At 41.4% G+C, this 14,205-nt stretch overlaps 1 protein-coding gene across 6 annotated transcripts in view; it reads left to right on the top strand.

Moving 5' to 3' along the window:
• The window catches only part of cbfa2t3 (CBFA2/RUNX1 partner transcriptional co-repressor 3), an 88,542-nt gene that overhangs the window by 20,832 nt on the left and 53,505 nt on the right, over positions 1-14,205 (top strand). Inside the window, exon 1 of one of the 6 annotated variants that reach the window (XM_060911903.1) lies at positions 3,782-4,654. The exons of 4 other annotated variants lie outside the window; for them this stretch is intronic. Coding sequence is in view for 1 of the 2 variants with exons in the window: in XM_060911901.1 (XP_060767884.1) it covers positions 5,238-5,283 (46 nt within the window). In the remaining variant the exon portion in view is untranslated. Of the gene's footprint in view, positions 1-3,781; positions 4,655-5,235; positions 5,284-14,205 lie in introns of those variants that run through there. One more of the 6 variants, XM_060911901.1, reaches the window with a different exon arrangement.

Raw genomic sequence — 14,205 nt, 5'->3', positions numbered from 1 at the left:
CTGTTCCCTGTGTGCACATAACAATCTGTGTTTTGTGTGGAGGTTTCTCCAAGACAGACTTTGTGAGCTTACTGGGGCTCTGAGCACCTGACTGTGTACTTCACACTCTGACGATGGGATATGACAGTGACATCATTTATTTATCATCTTCTGTGTTTGTGCCAGAGAGAGCTATCGAGAGAGAAAGTGAGGGGGTTGAGTGACACGGGAGGCAGATGTTCGTTTCCCAGCAGTTCACCTGCACTCACAACATCAGATCTTCGTCTAACACTAAGGAACATTGCAAACACACACACAGGTTGCAGGTGCACTGATGGTTAAACAGTCAAAATGGGGAGAATTAACTGAAGAAAAAAATGGAGGGAGGCAGAAGAAGGAGAAGTCAGTCATGCTTTTCTTTAGCCAAAGAACAGCTGGAGGAATATTCAACTCAAACCATGGGGGAAAAAACCACCTCATTGCATTTATATTCAAATACAGCTTGACGTCGGGGTGTGTGTGTGTGTGTGTGTGTGTGTGTGTGTGTGTGTGTGTGTGTGTGTGTGTGTGTGTGTGTTTAATGCTAGCTTTATCCATATTTATACTGTATGAAAAAGGAGCATGCAGGTCTTTTGTTGCTCAAGTAAATACTCTACCATTTAATAAGAGCCTGTCAGAGCAAAGCAGTCCAGAGGAGCCTGTGGTTGTATCCCAAATCACTAGCATACAGTTCATTCAAACAGGTCATTGAGGAAACCTAACTCCATCACTCTGTTTGAATTTGTATACATTTTTCATGCCACAAGGTTTGATAAAAACATTTGAAGCTATAAGGACATCGCAATAAAAGAAAATAACCCACCTGCCAGGTATTCAGAGATGAGGGTTTTTTTTTTTTTTTTTTGGGGGGGGGGGGTTGTTTTGTTTTTTTCCTTGTGGTCTAATTTACAGACAACAAAGAGGCTCACTGCTTTATTTTATTACATAATCATTTAAATGTTACACATGCAGAATTATTTTGGGACTCTCTTGACTACCAAATCTACACTCTGTGAAGACTAAGAATAACTAGAAAAGCACTCGGAGAGCGCAGACCTCCGCCAAGAATCCTTTAAAAAAATTCCGGGATCCAGAAGGTGATCCAGATCACCACCAAAATTTAATGGATTGTTACTTGTGCCCAGTCACACCTCTGGAAAAAATTTCAGAGCAATCCGTTCATAACTTTTTCCGTAATGTTGCTAACAGACAAACCAACCAACAAACAAACCAACGCTACCGAAAACATAACCTCCTTGGAGGAGGTAATAATAATTCGTCTCAAGATGTTTTGTTAGAAGAGATTCTTTAGTCTACAGTTTGAGAAGTTTCCTGGTAAGAACACAGTATGTGACAGATAGCATTTGGGACAGACCTAGAATCACGCCAAGAAAACTCTAACACGTGTCATGTCACATCTCACCAATTATTGTATATCACTAACGTTGCACAGATATAACTGTCTTTCATAAAATGGATTCAAAGTATAAAATGTGTTCGAACAATCCTTAAAAGTTAGTACTTTTAAATCTGAACTCAAATATACTCAGCGCCAATTTTACCCAAAATGCACTCCAACTGAATGTGTTCAAAGTATGTAATATCTCACATATCCTATATATAAAATACATACTGTATATAGCAAATGTTAGCAAATACACTACACACAGGTGCTGTATTATCTGTATTATATAGCAGGAAGTTTAGCTATTTGTTTAGCATCCCTGTGCTCTTTATCAGTTCTTATCTGAGTGCATTCTGTCTCAAATCTATTTCTATACATTATATTCATACACTATACACCTGGATTTTGACATGGTGGTGACACCTAATATCAAGAAGAATGATGAAGAAGAATACCTTTATTGTCACTGGACAACGAAATTTAGTTCATCATAGGAGAGCAAAGCCGCTGCATACGTGTGTGCCGCCACTCTTGGGCACTTCAGCCCAAGGCCGTCCCATGTTAACCTAACTGCATGTCTTTGGACATCAAACACAAATGCTTTGCATGAAACCAAAATGACAGAGCTTCATTGAGACAACAAATCATTTTCCTTCTTATAGCTTCACGGCCCCCAGTTCAATCCTAAATTCAGGTTACTATCTGTGTGGAGTTTCTGTGCATGTTCTGCCCATGTCTGTGTGGGCTTCTTTGGTTTCCTCCCACCTCTTAAAAACATGTCAGTAGGTGAGTTGGATGTGCTACATTGTCCCTGCGTGTCCATGGCCTGGAATCCCATTTATCATGTACTATTCCTGCCTCACACACCTTGGTACAATTTAGCAGTCATATTTGGGAGGTAGGAGGAAACCGAAGAACCCAGAGGAAACCCGTGCAGTCGTGTGTGAGAGCATGTGATACTCCACATCGACAGTAACCCAAGCTCAGAATCAAACCTGGAGTTGTGAGGCATAAAGCCTGTCTTTTTTGCATGCTGAGCTGGCTTTCCACATGACGTGTCTGGTTATAGGTTTGGCTGGCCGCCACTTTCTAGTAAAGATTAGCTATGGAGCTAACGTTTGCATGGACCCTAATAATCTGTTAATAGTCTGATTGAAGCTCGATCGGAATGAAACACCCCATTCTAATTGAGAATTTAATCAGACTGAAAGAGGTGGTGATTAAGAAGAAAATATTAGCCATGGTAAAACTCGATCAGATTACCTTCTGAGCATGTCATGGTGCTTTATGAATGGGAGAAACATGGCGGAATGCGGTAATAAAAACGTCCATCTTTATGGAGCAGAGTAAGCCAGTTATGTGGAATTGTGTGTGTGTGTGTGTGTGTGTGTGTGTGTGTGTGTGTGTGTGTGTGAGAAACTCTATTCCAGTTGTATGCTTGGGACACACACACACACACACACACACACACACACACACACATCTATCTGATCGCTTTCATTTAAACTGTACGTTCAGAATGCAGTCATTTGGATGTAAAAATGTGTGCATTTAAATTGTTGTCATGTACTAGCATTTGAGACACAACCGAGGATGGCAGACTGGGTTTGACTTGGCACAGGGGCACAAAATACCAGTTCAGTGGAGGAGTTTGGGCAGATGTGAGGAAACAGCGGCGCCTAGCGACTGACTAAGGCACTGCATTTTAACTAACACACGGGAAAACTTGGCTATTACTTTCTGCAAAATCCATTTCCACCCGTAATTTCACATCTGGTTGACTCGACTCTACTCTACTCTACTCTACTCTACTCTACTCTACTCTATTATACTCTACTCTACTCTACTCTACTCTACTAAATAGCATAAACAGCAAGCTGGCACAAGACAGTGAAGCGCGTGCACAGTTTACCTCAGAGAGGCTGCTCGAGGTAACATACTGTTTAGCATGATGCTAATGTAAGAGAATATTATGTTTCTCATATCCAAAATTGTTCTTGAGTAAAGATTATTAGTATAATTACAGTATAAGCTATAAAAGCGTAAGATAATAAAGAATACAATAATGAAGAAAATCAATAAACAATCTAGTTATACATAAATATATAAAAACAGTCTAGTAATATTAGCAATACTATACAGACGGTACACGGTTGCTAATTGCTAATTTGTTTCTGTATACAAGAAATGGCTGTTAAATGATATTGTAGGTTAATGAATATGCTAAAATGTGGTGGTTTTGAGACATACTTTATTTTTTGTGTGTCAGAGAGAGAGAGAGAGAGAGAGCCCATCCTCCTCTTCTCTCCTCTCCTCTCCTCTCCAGATGGTGTTTTAAACTCTGACTGAAGCCACACACACACACACACAGCCATTAGAGCCACTGGCTTCACACCACCGATACGGAGAAGAAGGAGAGGAGGAGAAGCAGAAACAGAGAGAGAGAGAGAGAGAGAGAGGGATAAAGCCTCCACCAGTCCGGATGGTTCCGGAGCTGAAGAGCCGCAGGATGTTGAAGCTCAGCTGCTCGGGGTTCACTCATTCAGGATTACGGGGATAAACCGGTTTTAAACCTGACACACAGCTCCAGCTTTCTGATCTGGACGGATTCAATTCAACTCAACTCAGACAAGGAACATTTTCATTTTATTTATTTCACGCACTTGGACTAGACTGGCGCAGATCTGCGCGTTTATCTGTTTCCTCCCAAACAGTGACAGGCTGCAGTCATGAAATCATCATCACTCGGAGTTTAAAGCACAGGACTCCACATCACTACCATCCGTCTGAGTCCCAGATTTCAATCTAAACTTTTTCTTCTTCTTGTTTGTTGTTGTTGTTATTGTTGTTGTTGTTGTTGTTATTCGTCCTGCGCACTTTAAGCGCAGCCGCTGGAGAAAAAACAAAAAATCATCATCATCGTCGCGTGCGCGTTAAAAAAGAAAAACAATACCAAAGACTGGTTTCAATACTTTATTTTATATTTTATTTCTGAAAATGAAACTTCAGTGTGAAGACTGAATTACCTCACTGTTTACCGGACACTTTGGAAACAAAGTCAGGTTCGAGTCCAAAGGAGAAATTCTGAGTGAAAAATCAGTGATAAGTGAATTTGTGAGAAATTGTTGTTGTTGTTATTGTTGTTGGAGGTTATTTTTGCTTCCCAAAGCCATACGTGAAGCTCTGAAACTTTGTCCTGGAATAAATTTTACTTCTTCTGACCTTCACAAAGTAAGTAACGTTTTGAAGATTTAAAAACTGAGCAATTTGTAGATCATTTATAATAAGTAATAATGGTGTATAATGTATAATAATGGTGTGTGTGTGTGTATGTATGTGTAGAAAACACATACACACACATATAGTAGATCTGTTATTTGATTAACTGCTTCTTCTTCTTCTTCATTATTATTATTATTATTATTATTATTATTATGTCAGGCAGCTCATCCTTAATAATGATGGAAAATCCTAAACAATCAATGTTTCTGTTGACTGTCGAAAAGTTCATGATCCAGGTTTGTCTTTCTGCGTTATAATCAGTGATGACGTTCATACAGAAATTCACTCTAATCCTGTCAGAAAACATCAAACTATTTCAAAGTCGCGCCTTTAGGATGAACATTCGGAGCACGAATATTCCTGTGGGTTTTGTCTCTTTGCGAATGTATATTACTCGGTTGTTTACACTGATAATGCAATATAACGTAGATGACATGTCATCCTGATCAGGTAGTCAGTGACGACGTACCTCCCTACATGGGAAAGCAACATTAACAGCAACGCCAACGTCAGTGGATGGTTTCGAGCGCTCATGAATCATATCACAGCTGAGAAGAGGCTACGTAGACCGATATACAGTACGTGATGTATGGTGTCGAAAAAGAGCTGTAAATGCTGTCACACAGAGTCATGATGTGATACCGGATGAAGGTTGTGGATCCTTTGTTTAACCGTGGTTATTTATAAGTTTACGATACAAAGACCTGGTGGTGTCAAAGGCCCTGTATATGTGTTGAAAAGGCAGCAGTGTAAATGTAGGCTTTCCATCTCATTGGATACGATAATTTGTAGTTAAGTGGTTACCAGGTTTAATCACGTCAACAAAAATGTGACCCGCTTCCCTGCACCATGATGAGGAAGTTAGGGATGGACCAATCTGATCAGGTGCTGAGTTTAGAAATCGGATAAAAAAAAAAGATACATTTTCGGATCCAATCCACCTACGGCTGTATTATTTATCAATGCGTATGTGTGCCAAGTGCATCTTATTTATCCTTCTGAAGATCCAAAGTCTATATTTTCATCTTTGGATAATACTCAGAGCTCTGATATTGGTATTGGTATTGTAAAGAGATTGAGATTGAGACTGAGATTTTTGAGGACACAGTGCGTGTCTGAAGATCTGAACATAATGCTCATATAGGCATTTAAATTATTATTTTTTTAAAGTTGAAAGTTTTTATTGCCATGCGTTATGTAAATTCAGGTCCAAAGCAGAACATTAGAATAAAGTTTGAATGATGTTTGGTAGACATCTCCGTAGTAAACCACGAGGCGCCTCAGCAAGTGCTTTCTGATTATTTCACATCCGTAAGACAATGAAATATGTGCTGCCTAACGCAGAAGCAGGATATTGTACGTGAAGTTAAACGAGCATTGCCAGTAAAGCTGTTAATTGCACCTGAGTTGTGAAAGATAAAGGAGCGCCGACGTCGTACGGTAAACCACAGGAACCACAGCGTGTTCTCCCACACGGCAGCGTTCTCACTTCAAACGGCCCGATCGATGCACTTTCTCCAAGTGCACTCATAACACAGGGCGTTTTCATTTTCATCTCAGCTGCTACTTTACTCTTCGATGGACGCTGGTAAAGATGGTCTGAATTATTGAAGCGCTGACGGGAGTCTTCTTAATAGACGGACGGCTAAAGGTGAAACCGCGGTGTGGCCTCGGAGCAGCTCTAAAGCTTTACCACACGCACACACGGCCCGTATAGAAGACAGCTTTTAGTGGCACTCCATCTCCAAGCGCCTCTTTGGAAGGCAGGCCATTCATTACTCTATTGTAGTGTTTATTCCATTCGTCTTCCTGCCACCATTAACAGATTTATACGAACGTCTCGGTTAAGTATACAGGGCTGAAGATGAATGGATCCGAGTTGGCAGAGCGGTTGATCCGCAGGTCTGGTTTCATGAGTTTTGCAGACCGTGCTGCGACATCGATCTTCTTGTTTTTGACGGATGACTGCTTCTTGCACTCAATTAACCCGATTCACGGTTCATCGGCAATGGACATATGCTAAATATGTTAGATTGAAGGACGTCTAAAGTAGACACACTGCAGGAAACTTAAGAGGTTATTGAGCGGAAAAGTGCATGCAGGACTATGGGCTGGGATCACGATATGTTCTGCATCATGTTTGGTTCTGTGATTCAGCGTCTTCTAGGTATTCAAATGATAATACTCAAACTCAATGCGTCCTGCCTTTTACGTCAACCAAAAGTGCCACATGATAATATTTGGAAGTTCAGAACGTCGCCACAGCACGCCCAGCGTCTCTCTAGAAAAGTCTTTCTTGGCTTATTTAATTATTCAGAGGTCAATTTCGGCTCTTTCAAGGCACTGTGAGGATGAGGATGAGTCGAAGAGGTGAGGGGAAGAGCTTGTGTTGTTTTAGAGCCTGTGCGTAGTTTGGAAGCGGAGATGTTATAATACACACACAGTGTATAGTTTATTCATTATAATCACATTATTGTGATATTAATATCACAAAAGCCTGCAGTACACAAATAAACTTGCGTTGGTTTGTGAGCATTCTGGATGTCGGAGAGTGATTGATGAGCTTCCTGTGGGTGTTTTGATCAGTCGTGGATTTGGCATTGTTGAAAAAATAATGACTTTTGTTCAAAGAATGCTGGTTATATACAAAACTCACAGAAAATGTTTTTTCTGTCATAATATTTTTAGCAAGGTTTGAGGTTCAATTGCGTGTTCACCTAAAGCTGGCCAAGATGGAAACCTGGTATACTGAACATTGCTGGGTTTTTGTTTGTTTGTTTGTTTGTTTTTTAATCACACTGACCAAATTCATTATTTATTATCAATAAAAACAAAAAAGAGAGATTGTATTAAAATCTACAAATTGTTTATTTTCTGCTTCACCCTGTATATTTGTTTGATCATTTTCTCTCTGCATTAACAATGAAAAATCATCCTTGTTAGTGTTTTTCAAATATGGCACAGATCTCTGTGGCATGCCATGTATTGTATAGGTTTTGTTGGCCTCATGCTAACAGAAGGAAGCCTTACGTATTCAGACAACACGTCGAGTCTGTGCTGTGTATCGATGCACATGGATGGTGCTGTTCTCCGGGCGTGGTGCCGGCAAAGCCACGGTCCTGACCTACAGCATGTGCGTGTGGCCGCAATGGTGCTGCCGGTGGTAATTACTGTAATTTGAGCACGGCTGGTGCAGGTGGAATTTGCCGTGGCACAATTAACGCGAGGAGCAGATGGCTGTGGGCGGGAGATGAGTGGATGGGAGCAAGTAGAGTCAAGAAGCACAGAGAGAGAGAGAGAGAGAGGAATGAAGGGAGCGAGGCAGTCAGGTGGTCAGCAGAATGCTCACACACCTGGATTGACAGGTCTTGTGACGGTGTGTGTTTGTGTATGTACGTGTGTGTGATCTGTCATTCCTCACACACTTCATAACAAGAGTGCTAGCTGCATGAAATGATAGAAATTCAGCATCATCTGCACATCAAAGACATTAACCTTGTAAACCCTGCAGAGAAAGGCTTTTTGGTTTGGTTTGACTGTGTGTAGGAGCAAAACAACATTGAAAACTGCAAGAAAAAAAAGCACTGTCATAATTGCAAGCACAAATTCAGTTATAAGTCACAGAAATCTTTTTTTGGAAGCTGACAGAAGCAAAAACCTGAAAACTAAAAATTAAAAGCAAAAACATTCACGTATATCGGTGACGTCATGATGTCCTGCATTAATTTTATAAAATCTAGCTAGCTAGCTTGTTTATTTGTTCATTTGTTTGTTGAATCATAAAGTCCACCAGAACGCATGTGGAACTTCTGAGAGGTTAGATTGCTCAACAATAAATAAGCTATGTATTTATAATTGCATATGTAATATTTAGGTTTAAAGCTAGACGGCCTTTCGATTTCATGAAATCGGTGAAATTTAGTTCCCTCTGAAATTTGGTCATTGTAATATATGTTTATTTCTGTAATATCTCACAAAAAAAAAAAACACAGGCCATTCTGTGTCTGGGAAGTTATTTAATTTGACTGGATTCCTGAGCAAATAATGCGCATGAAATCGCTCACTTTGCGCAGTCAAGCAAACAGAGGACGTCCGTGTGTGTGCGCAGGTTTACTTTGACCGTGCACTGACAGTGACATCATTCTGTCGCTAAACGAACAGCTGATCACGCCGAGGTGCTCGCTGACCACTGATATTTATTAGTGTGGTCCTGCGTTTCCTTTCCTTCGCAACATAACGTCTTTTCTTCTCGCTTTCCGTTACTGTAGTCGGGCTTTGACATTTCATTCGCGTCCTCTGTTTTTCTCTCCTGTTTCAAATTTGGATCCCACAATGCCTTGTGCAAACAGGGAAAGCCCACCACTTGATACATGACGTAGTATCTTGTATTGTGTCATGGTGAAGCAGGAAAAAATAGTGGAGAATTTAGGGCCACGTGGTCCTAAATTCATTAATTGTTCTATTTTTAAAAAAAAACTAATAAAATTGGAAGTCTGTGGTTCGAATTCAGTAGCTTTCGGTCCACTAAACAAAAATAATTGAGTGTCGGGGAAAATTCTTTTTATCACCTACACTTGAAAAATCTGAAAGTCAGTCTACCTTTAGTTGCATATTATAGGCTTCTGTTAAAAGTCAGTATTGTGATTTAAACAAACAAACAAACAAACAAACAAACAAACAAACCGACAAACAAACCAGTACATTATGCAGCCCTGATCCTGACACTGACACTTTACTAAAACTCTCACTGGGAGCTCTGATTGGAAATGTTTATACAGTACATCTCTCCATGCGCCACCTGATTTTCCATGGTTCTGTGCTTGTCTCTGTGTCTTTGCTTAAAAATCAGACATTAAAGATCAGGAGATTTCAAGTTTAGTCCCATCTCACCCTTGTTTTCCAACCAGTTTCAGTCACAACAAAGATGAAAAACCACCGTCAAATCAGACACAGTTTTTCACAATTAATATACCGTAGAAATAAAATTTCCTTAAAGTAAAACAGAACTATGAACTAATCCAAGAAAAAATAGTATGTGCATATATTTATGGTTGTAGATTCATTTTGAAATAAGTGGAATATTAAAAAAATAGTCAACAGAAAGAAATGGGAGTGATCATAGAGACATTTTACATTTTCATGAGTTTATATGAAACGATTCCTGCACTTTAACTCCCAAGGAATTGACTCTTTGTGTTTTATTTACTCTGTTTACTCTTTAAATGGATAAAATGAGATTATGATTATATAAACAATGTTATAGAATCACATAAGTTATTGTAACACATGGGGGAAAAGCTATAGGAGTTTTATTAGCAATAACAGAGAGTGTGAAAACTTTTAGCATGTAGTACGTCATCATGGTGTGCTGGTGGCGCAATGCCAATCAGAGACACACACACACATACACACACAAAGCAGGCGATAATCAATCAAATTAAAAACTGCACACAGGAAGCACAGAAATGGTATAAATAGGCAAAGTGGGCGGGTAAAGTAGGCGGAGCTACTTATGCAGCACACCAGTTTGAATAAAATGTGATGTCTGTATTTAAGGAAAGCAAACATTTTTTTACATCTCGAAATCATTCCAAGTGAGAGAGAGAGAGAGAGAGAGAGAGGTGTGTGTGTGTGTGTAGCTGCAGTTTCCAAATGTGTCCACGTCAACAACCTTCTCTTCCCGTCCTGAGCTGCGGGACACCATCAGATTATACACTTCACCTCATCCTTAAAGCACTAATGCCATTGTATGATTCCATCATGCTACCTTTCCCGAGCCCCCCACCATACACACACACACACACACACACACACACACACACACACACACAGAGTGTGTTCATCCTGTGTGTTAAAAGGATCTCTGGGGGTGTGGTCTCTCTGATTACCCCAACGTTAAGGGTACGGGGCGAGCACTCGAGCGCCCGTTATGTTCCCAGTGTGAGGAAATGAATCTCAGACAGTGAAAATGATTTGCTTCGTTTTCATTCATACCAAAAAAGCCCAATTTTTTTTCCCGTCTTTGGTCTGCCTGGCAGACGACGTGGAAAAAAAGGAAGAGAGCAGCTGAAAAAGTCATACATACACAGCAGGCAACAGAAGAGCTCAGTCTGGGTGAGACGGTGCACGACACTGACAGCAGGGAGGCGGCCGTACAATTTAATCAGTTTAAGGTTAATCGGCTGCTCCTATTGGCTGGTGGATGTTGATTGACAGCTCAGCAATGTACCCCAGTCCAATTAGCGCAGTGAAAATGGATTTGAGGATTAAGTTGACTCAGCTGTCTGTGAATTGCATTGAGTTGATCATATCATCTTGCACGTGTGTGTGTGTGTGTGTGTGTGTGTGTGTGTGTGTGTGTTAAGCTAGTGCATCCTGCTTTGGCATTACAGGGCCAATAAGGAAGGGCGGAGTAAAATATGATCAAGAAGCCGCAAAATATTAGTTACATTAGTTACTGTTTTCTAGAGAACTGGCTGGCTGTTCATGCTGGAGAGAAAACATGAACATTAGCATTATTCAAGCTGTAGAGTGAAATTAAAACCAGCGTTCAGCGCTGAGAACGAGTTTCGTTGAAAACTCTAAGGACACTTAGAAGTGAGGTCTTATAAACTACAGATGTGCTCTGTATAGGTTTGGTCTTGTTTGTCCCTCTAAACGGTGGGAAAGTGTGCGTGCAGTGAGTGCGCTGTGTCCGCGCCGCAGCACATATGTTTGGCATTAGTGTGACACGGCGGCTCCTCGAGGGAGCGAGGGAATGTCAGAGCACGGAGCAGCACGGCTCCCAAACATCTGGAGTAATGAGAAACACGCCGACGCCAGTATGGGAGCTCGAGCTCCATTGCAGAGGAAACCACACTGCACTCAGGACGTCTCACTTTCGGCCATCTTTCCACATCTGCCCCTCCAGTTTTCTGTCCATCTTTCGTTTTCTTGGTACAGATGTTAATATGTTAATTATGACTCATATTCACGCGCAAGAAGTTGTATTTTATTCGTACGCTCATGTCATGCACAAACAGAACGACCAACGTCTCAAATTGTGCACTGGATTTTTGGAGCGTCTTTAATCGAGCACAGATCGTCTCACAGAGCAGCTTCCACAACAACAGCCTCCGAGTTTAAAATCCAAAATATCCAACCCACACGTTTCACTGTCGCGGTCGCCGTGTGCTCCTCGCAGCAGCCCCTGGTAGCCTGAGATCTGTGAGTGAGTGAGTGAGTGAATGCTCAGTCAAACCCAAGTGTCTGCTTTCCGAAAGTGTATACGTCATTCTTCAGTGGCTCTCCAAGTGTTAGCTAATTGTCCACTAATTTGACCCAAAGTCAGTCATATTATCAGTCTGTGTCACGGCGTATGCAAACATTTTCCTGAAGATCTGCAGCTCATCAGCGCTCGGATCATTCGCCCAAACAGGAGGCATCGTAAACTTTATGCTAATATTCTGCACGGTGAGAGAGAGATAAGCGAATGATTCAGAGAGACGCAGGATGAGTTGTCAGGGCAGCCGAGGCACGGTGGAAACATCTGGAATAATCCCTGCTTGGTAGCAGCTTCTCTCTTAATCAAATGGTGGGGAAGTTTATAGCACTGCTCCCTCACTGATAAAGAGCCCTTATTCTCTCTCTTCATCTCTCAAATATCTCTCTCTCTCTCTCTCTCTCTCTCACTTTCTCTCGCCCGGAGGCAGTCAGTTATCAAAGGGGCCGGAGCAGCGCTTATTCCAGATGGAGCTCAGTTATTAAGCGCACACACACACACACACACACACACACAGGATCATGAGGATGAGGTTCTGTGTATGTACTGGGGGTTGAAATAGAGATTCTCTCTCTCTCTCTCTCTCTCTCTCTTTTGCCTTTTGTCTTCCTTTCTCTAACATCACTCTTTCTCTCACTTTTACTTACCCTGTCTCTCTCTCTCTCCCTTTTGTCTTCCTTTCTCTAACATATCTCTCTCTCTCTGTTTCTCCCTTTTGTCATCCTTTCTCTAACATCACTCTCTCTTTTGTCTTCCTTTCTCTAACATCTCTCTCTCGCTTTCTCCCTTTTGTCTTACTTTCTCAAACATCACTCTCTCTCTCTTTTGTCTTCCTTTCTAACATCACCGTCTCTCTCACTTTCTCCCTTTTGTCTTCCTTTCTCTAACATCTTTCTCCCTTCCTCTTTCTCTCTCTCCATTTTGCCTTCCTTTCGCTTACATCACTTTCTCTCTCTCTCACACACTTTCTCCCTTTCGTCTTCCTTTCTCTAACATCACTCTCTTTTGTCTTCCTTTCTCTAACATCACTCTCTCTCTCTCTTTTGTCTTCCTTTCTCTAACATCACTCTCTCTCTTTTGTCTTCCTTTCTCTAACATCATTCTCTCTCTTGCCTTCCTTTCTCTAACATCTCTCTCTCTCTTGCCTTCCTTTCTCTAACATCTCTCCCTTGCTTTCTTCCTTTTGTCTTCCCTCTCTCTCTCTCTCTCTCTCTCTTTTGTTTTCCTTTCTCTAACATCTCTCTCTTTTGTCTTCCTTTCTCTAACATCTCTCTCGCCTTCCTTTCTCTAACATCTCTCTCTCTCTTGCCTTCCTTTCTCTAACATCTTTCCCTCGCTTTCTTCCTTTTGTCTTCCCCTCTCTCTCTCGTCTTCCTTTCTCTAACATCACAGTCTCTCTCTCTCGCTCTCTCTTGCCTTCCTTTCTCTAACATCTCTCCCTCGCTTTCTTCCTTTTGTCTTCCCCTCTCTCTCTCGCTTGTCTTCCTTTCTCTAACATCACAGTCTCTCTCTTGCTCTCTTTTGCCTTCCTTTCTTTAACATCTCTCTCTCCCTTTTGTCTTCCTTTCTCGAACATCACTCTCTCTTTCTCTCTTTTACTTGCCCTGTCTCTCTGTTCTACTCTCTCTCTCTCTCTCTCTCTCTCTCTCTCCATCGTGTGTCTGTGCAAATTAAACACCGTTATCAGGTGGAAGCAGAAGTGCGATCCCGTCATCCCTCACACAGATCTGAGCCGAGCTCTGGCCCATCCACACACTCTAACACACTCTAATCTGCAGCGCAGGACTCGTTCTGAACTGATAACACATTGTTCCTTCATTCAGAGCACAGCTGAAGGACATTTGCTTTCCGTAACAAAAAGCCAAACTGTTCCTGCAGCGATGACGGAGTCTTTTTTTTTAATGGAAGATTCCTGTTTTGTTCTCCGCTAAATCCTCTGACAATTCACTTCTTTTCTTAATATCTGCTGACATACATTTACATTTAGTGACTGTCACTCTTTACACATGACGAGGAAATCGGACGTTTAAGGATCCGACGAGACACAACAGCTAAGAAATGTAAATCCATGAACAACAGAGAGGAGGAAGGACAGAAGGAGCGGACGAGAGGATTGAAAAAGCCGGACGTCGGGTCAGATGATAAGAAGAGAAATGAGGTGGAAGTGAAAGTCTGACTGAGGTTCACTTCACCAGCATCTACACACACCTCCTGGATCACCCCATCCTTTTAATTGTGT

This window comes from Neoarius graeffei, chromosome 27 (assembly GCF_027579695.1).
Source record: "Neoarius graeffei isolate fNeoGra1 chromosome 27, fNeoGra1.pri, whole genome shotgun sequence".
Lineage (NCBI taxonomy): Eukaryota > Metazoa > Chordata > Actinopteri > Siluriformes > Ariidae > Neoarius > Neoarius graeffei.
The sequence above is the reverse complement of the archived record's forward strand: the minus strand, read 5'-3'. Positions and strand labels throughout refer to the sequence as shown.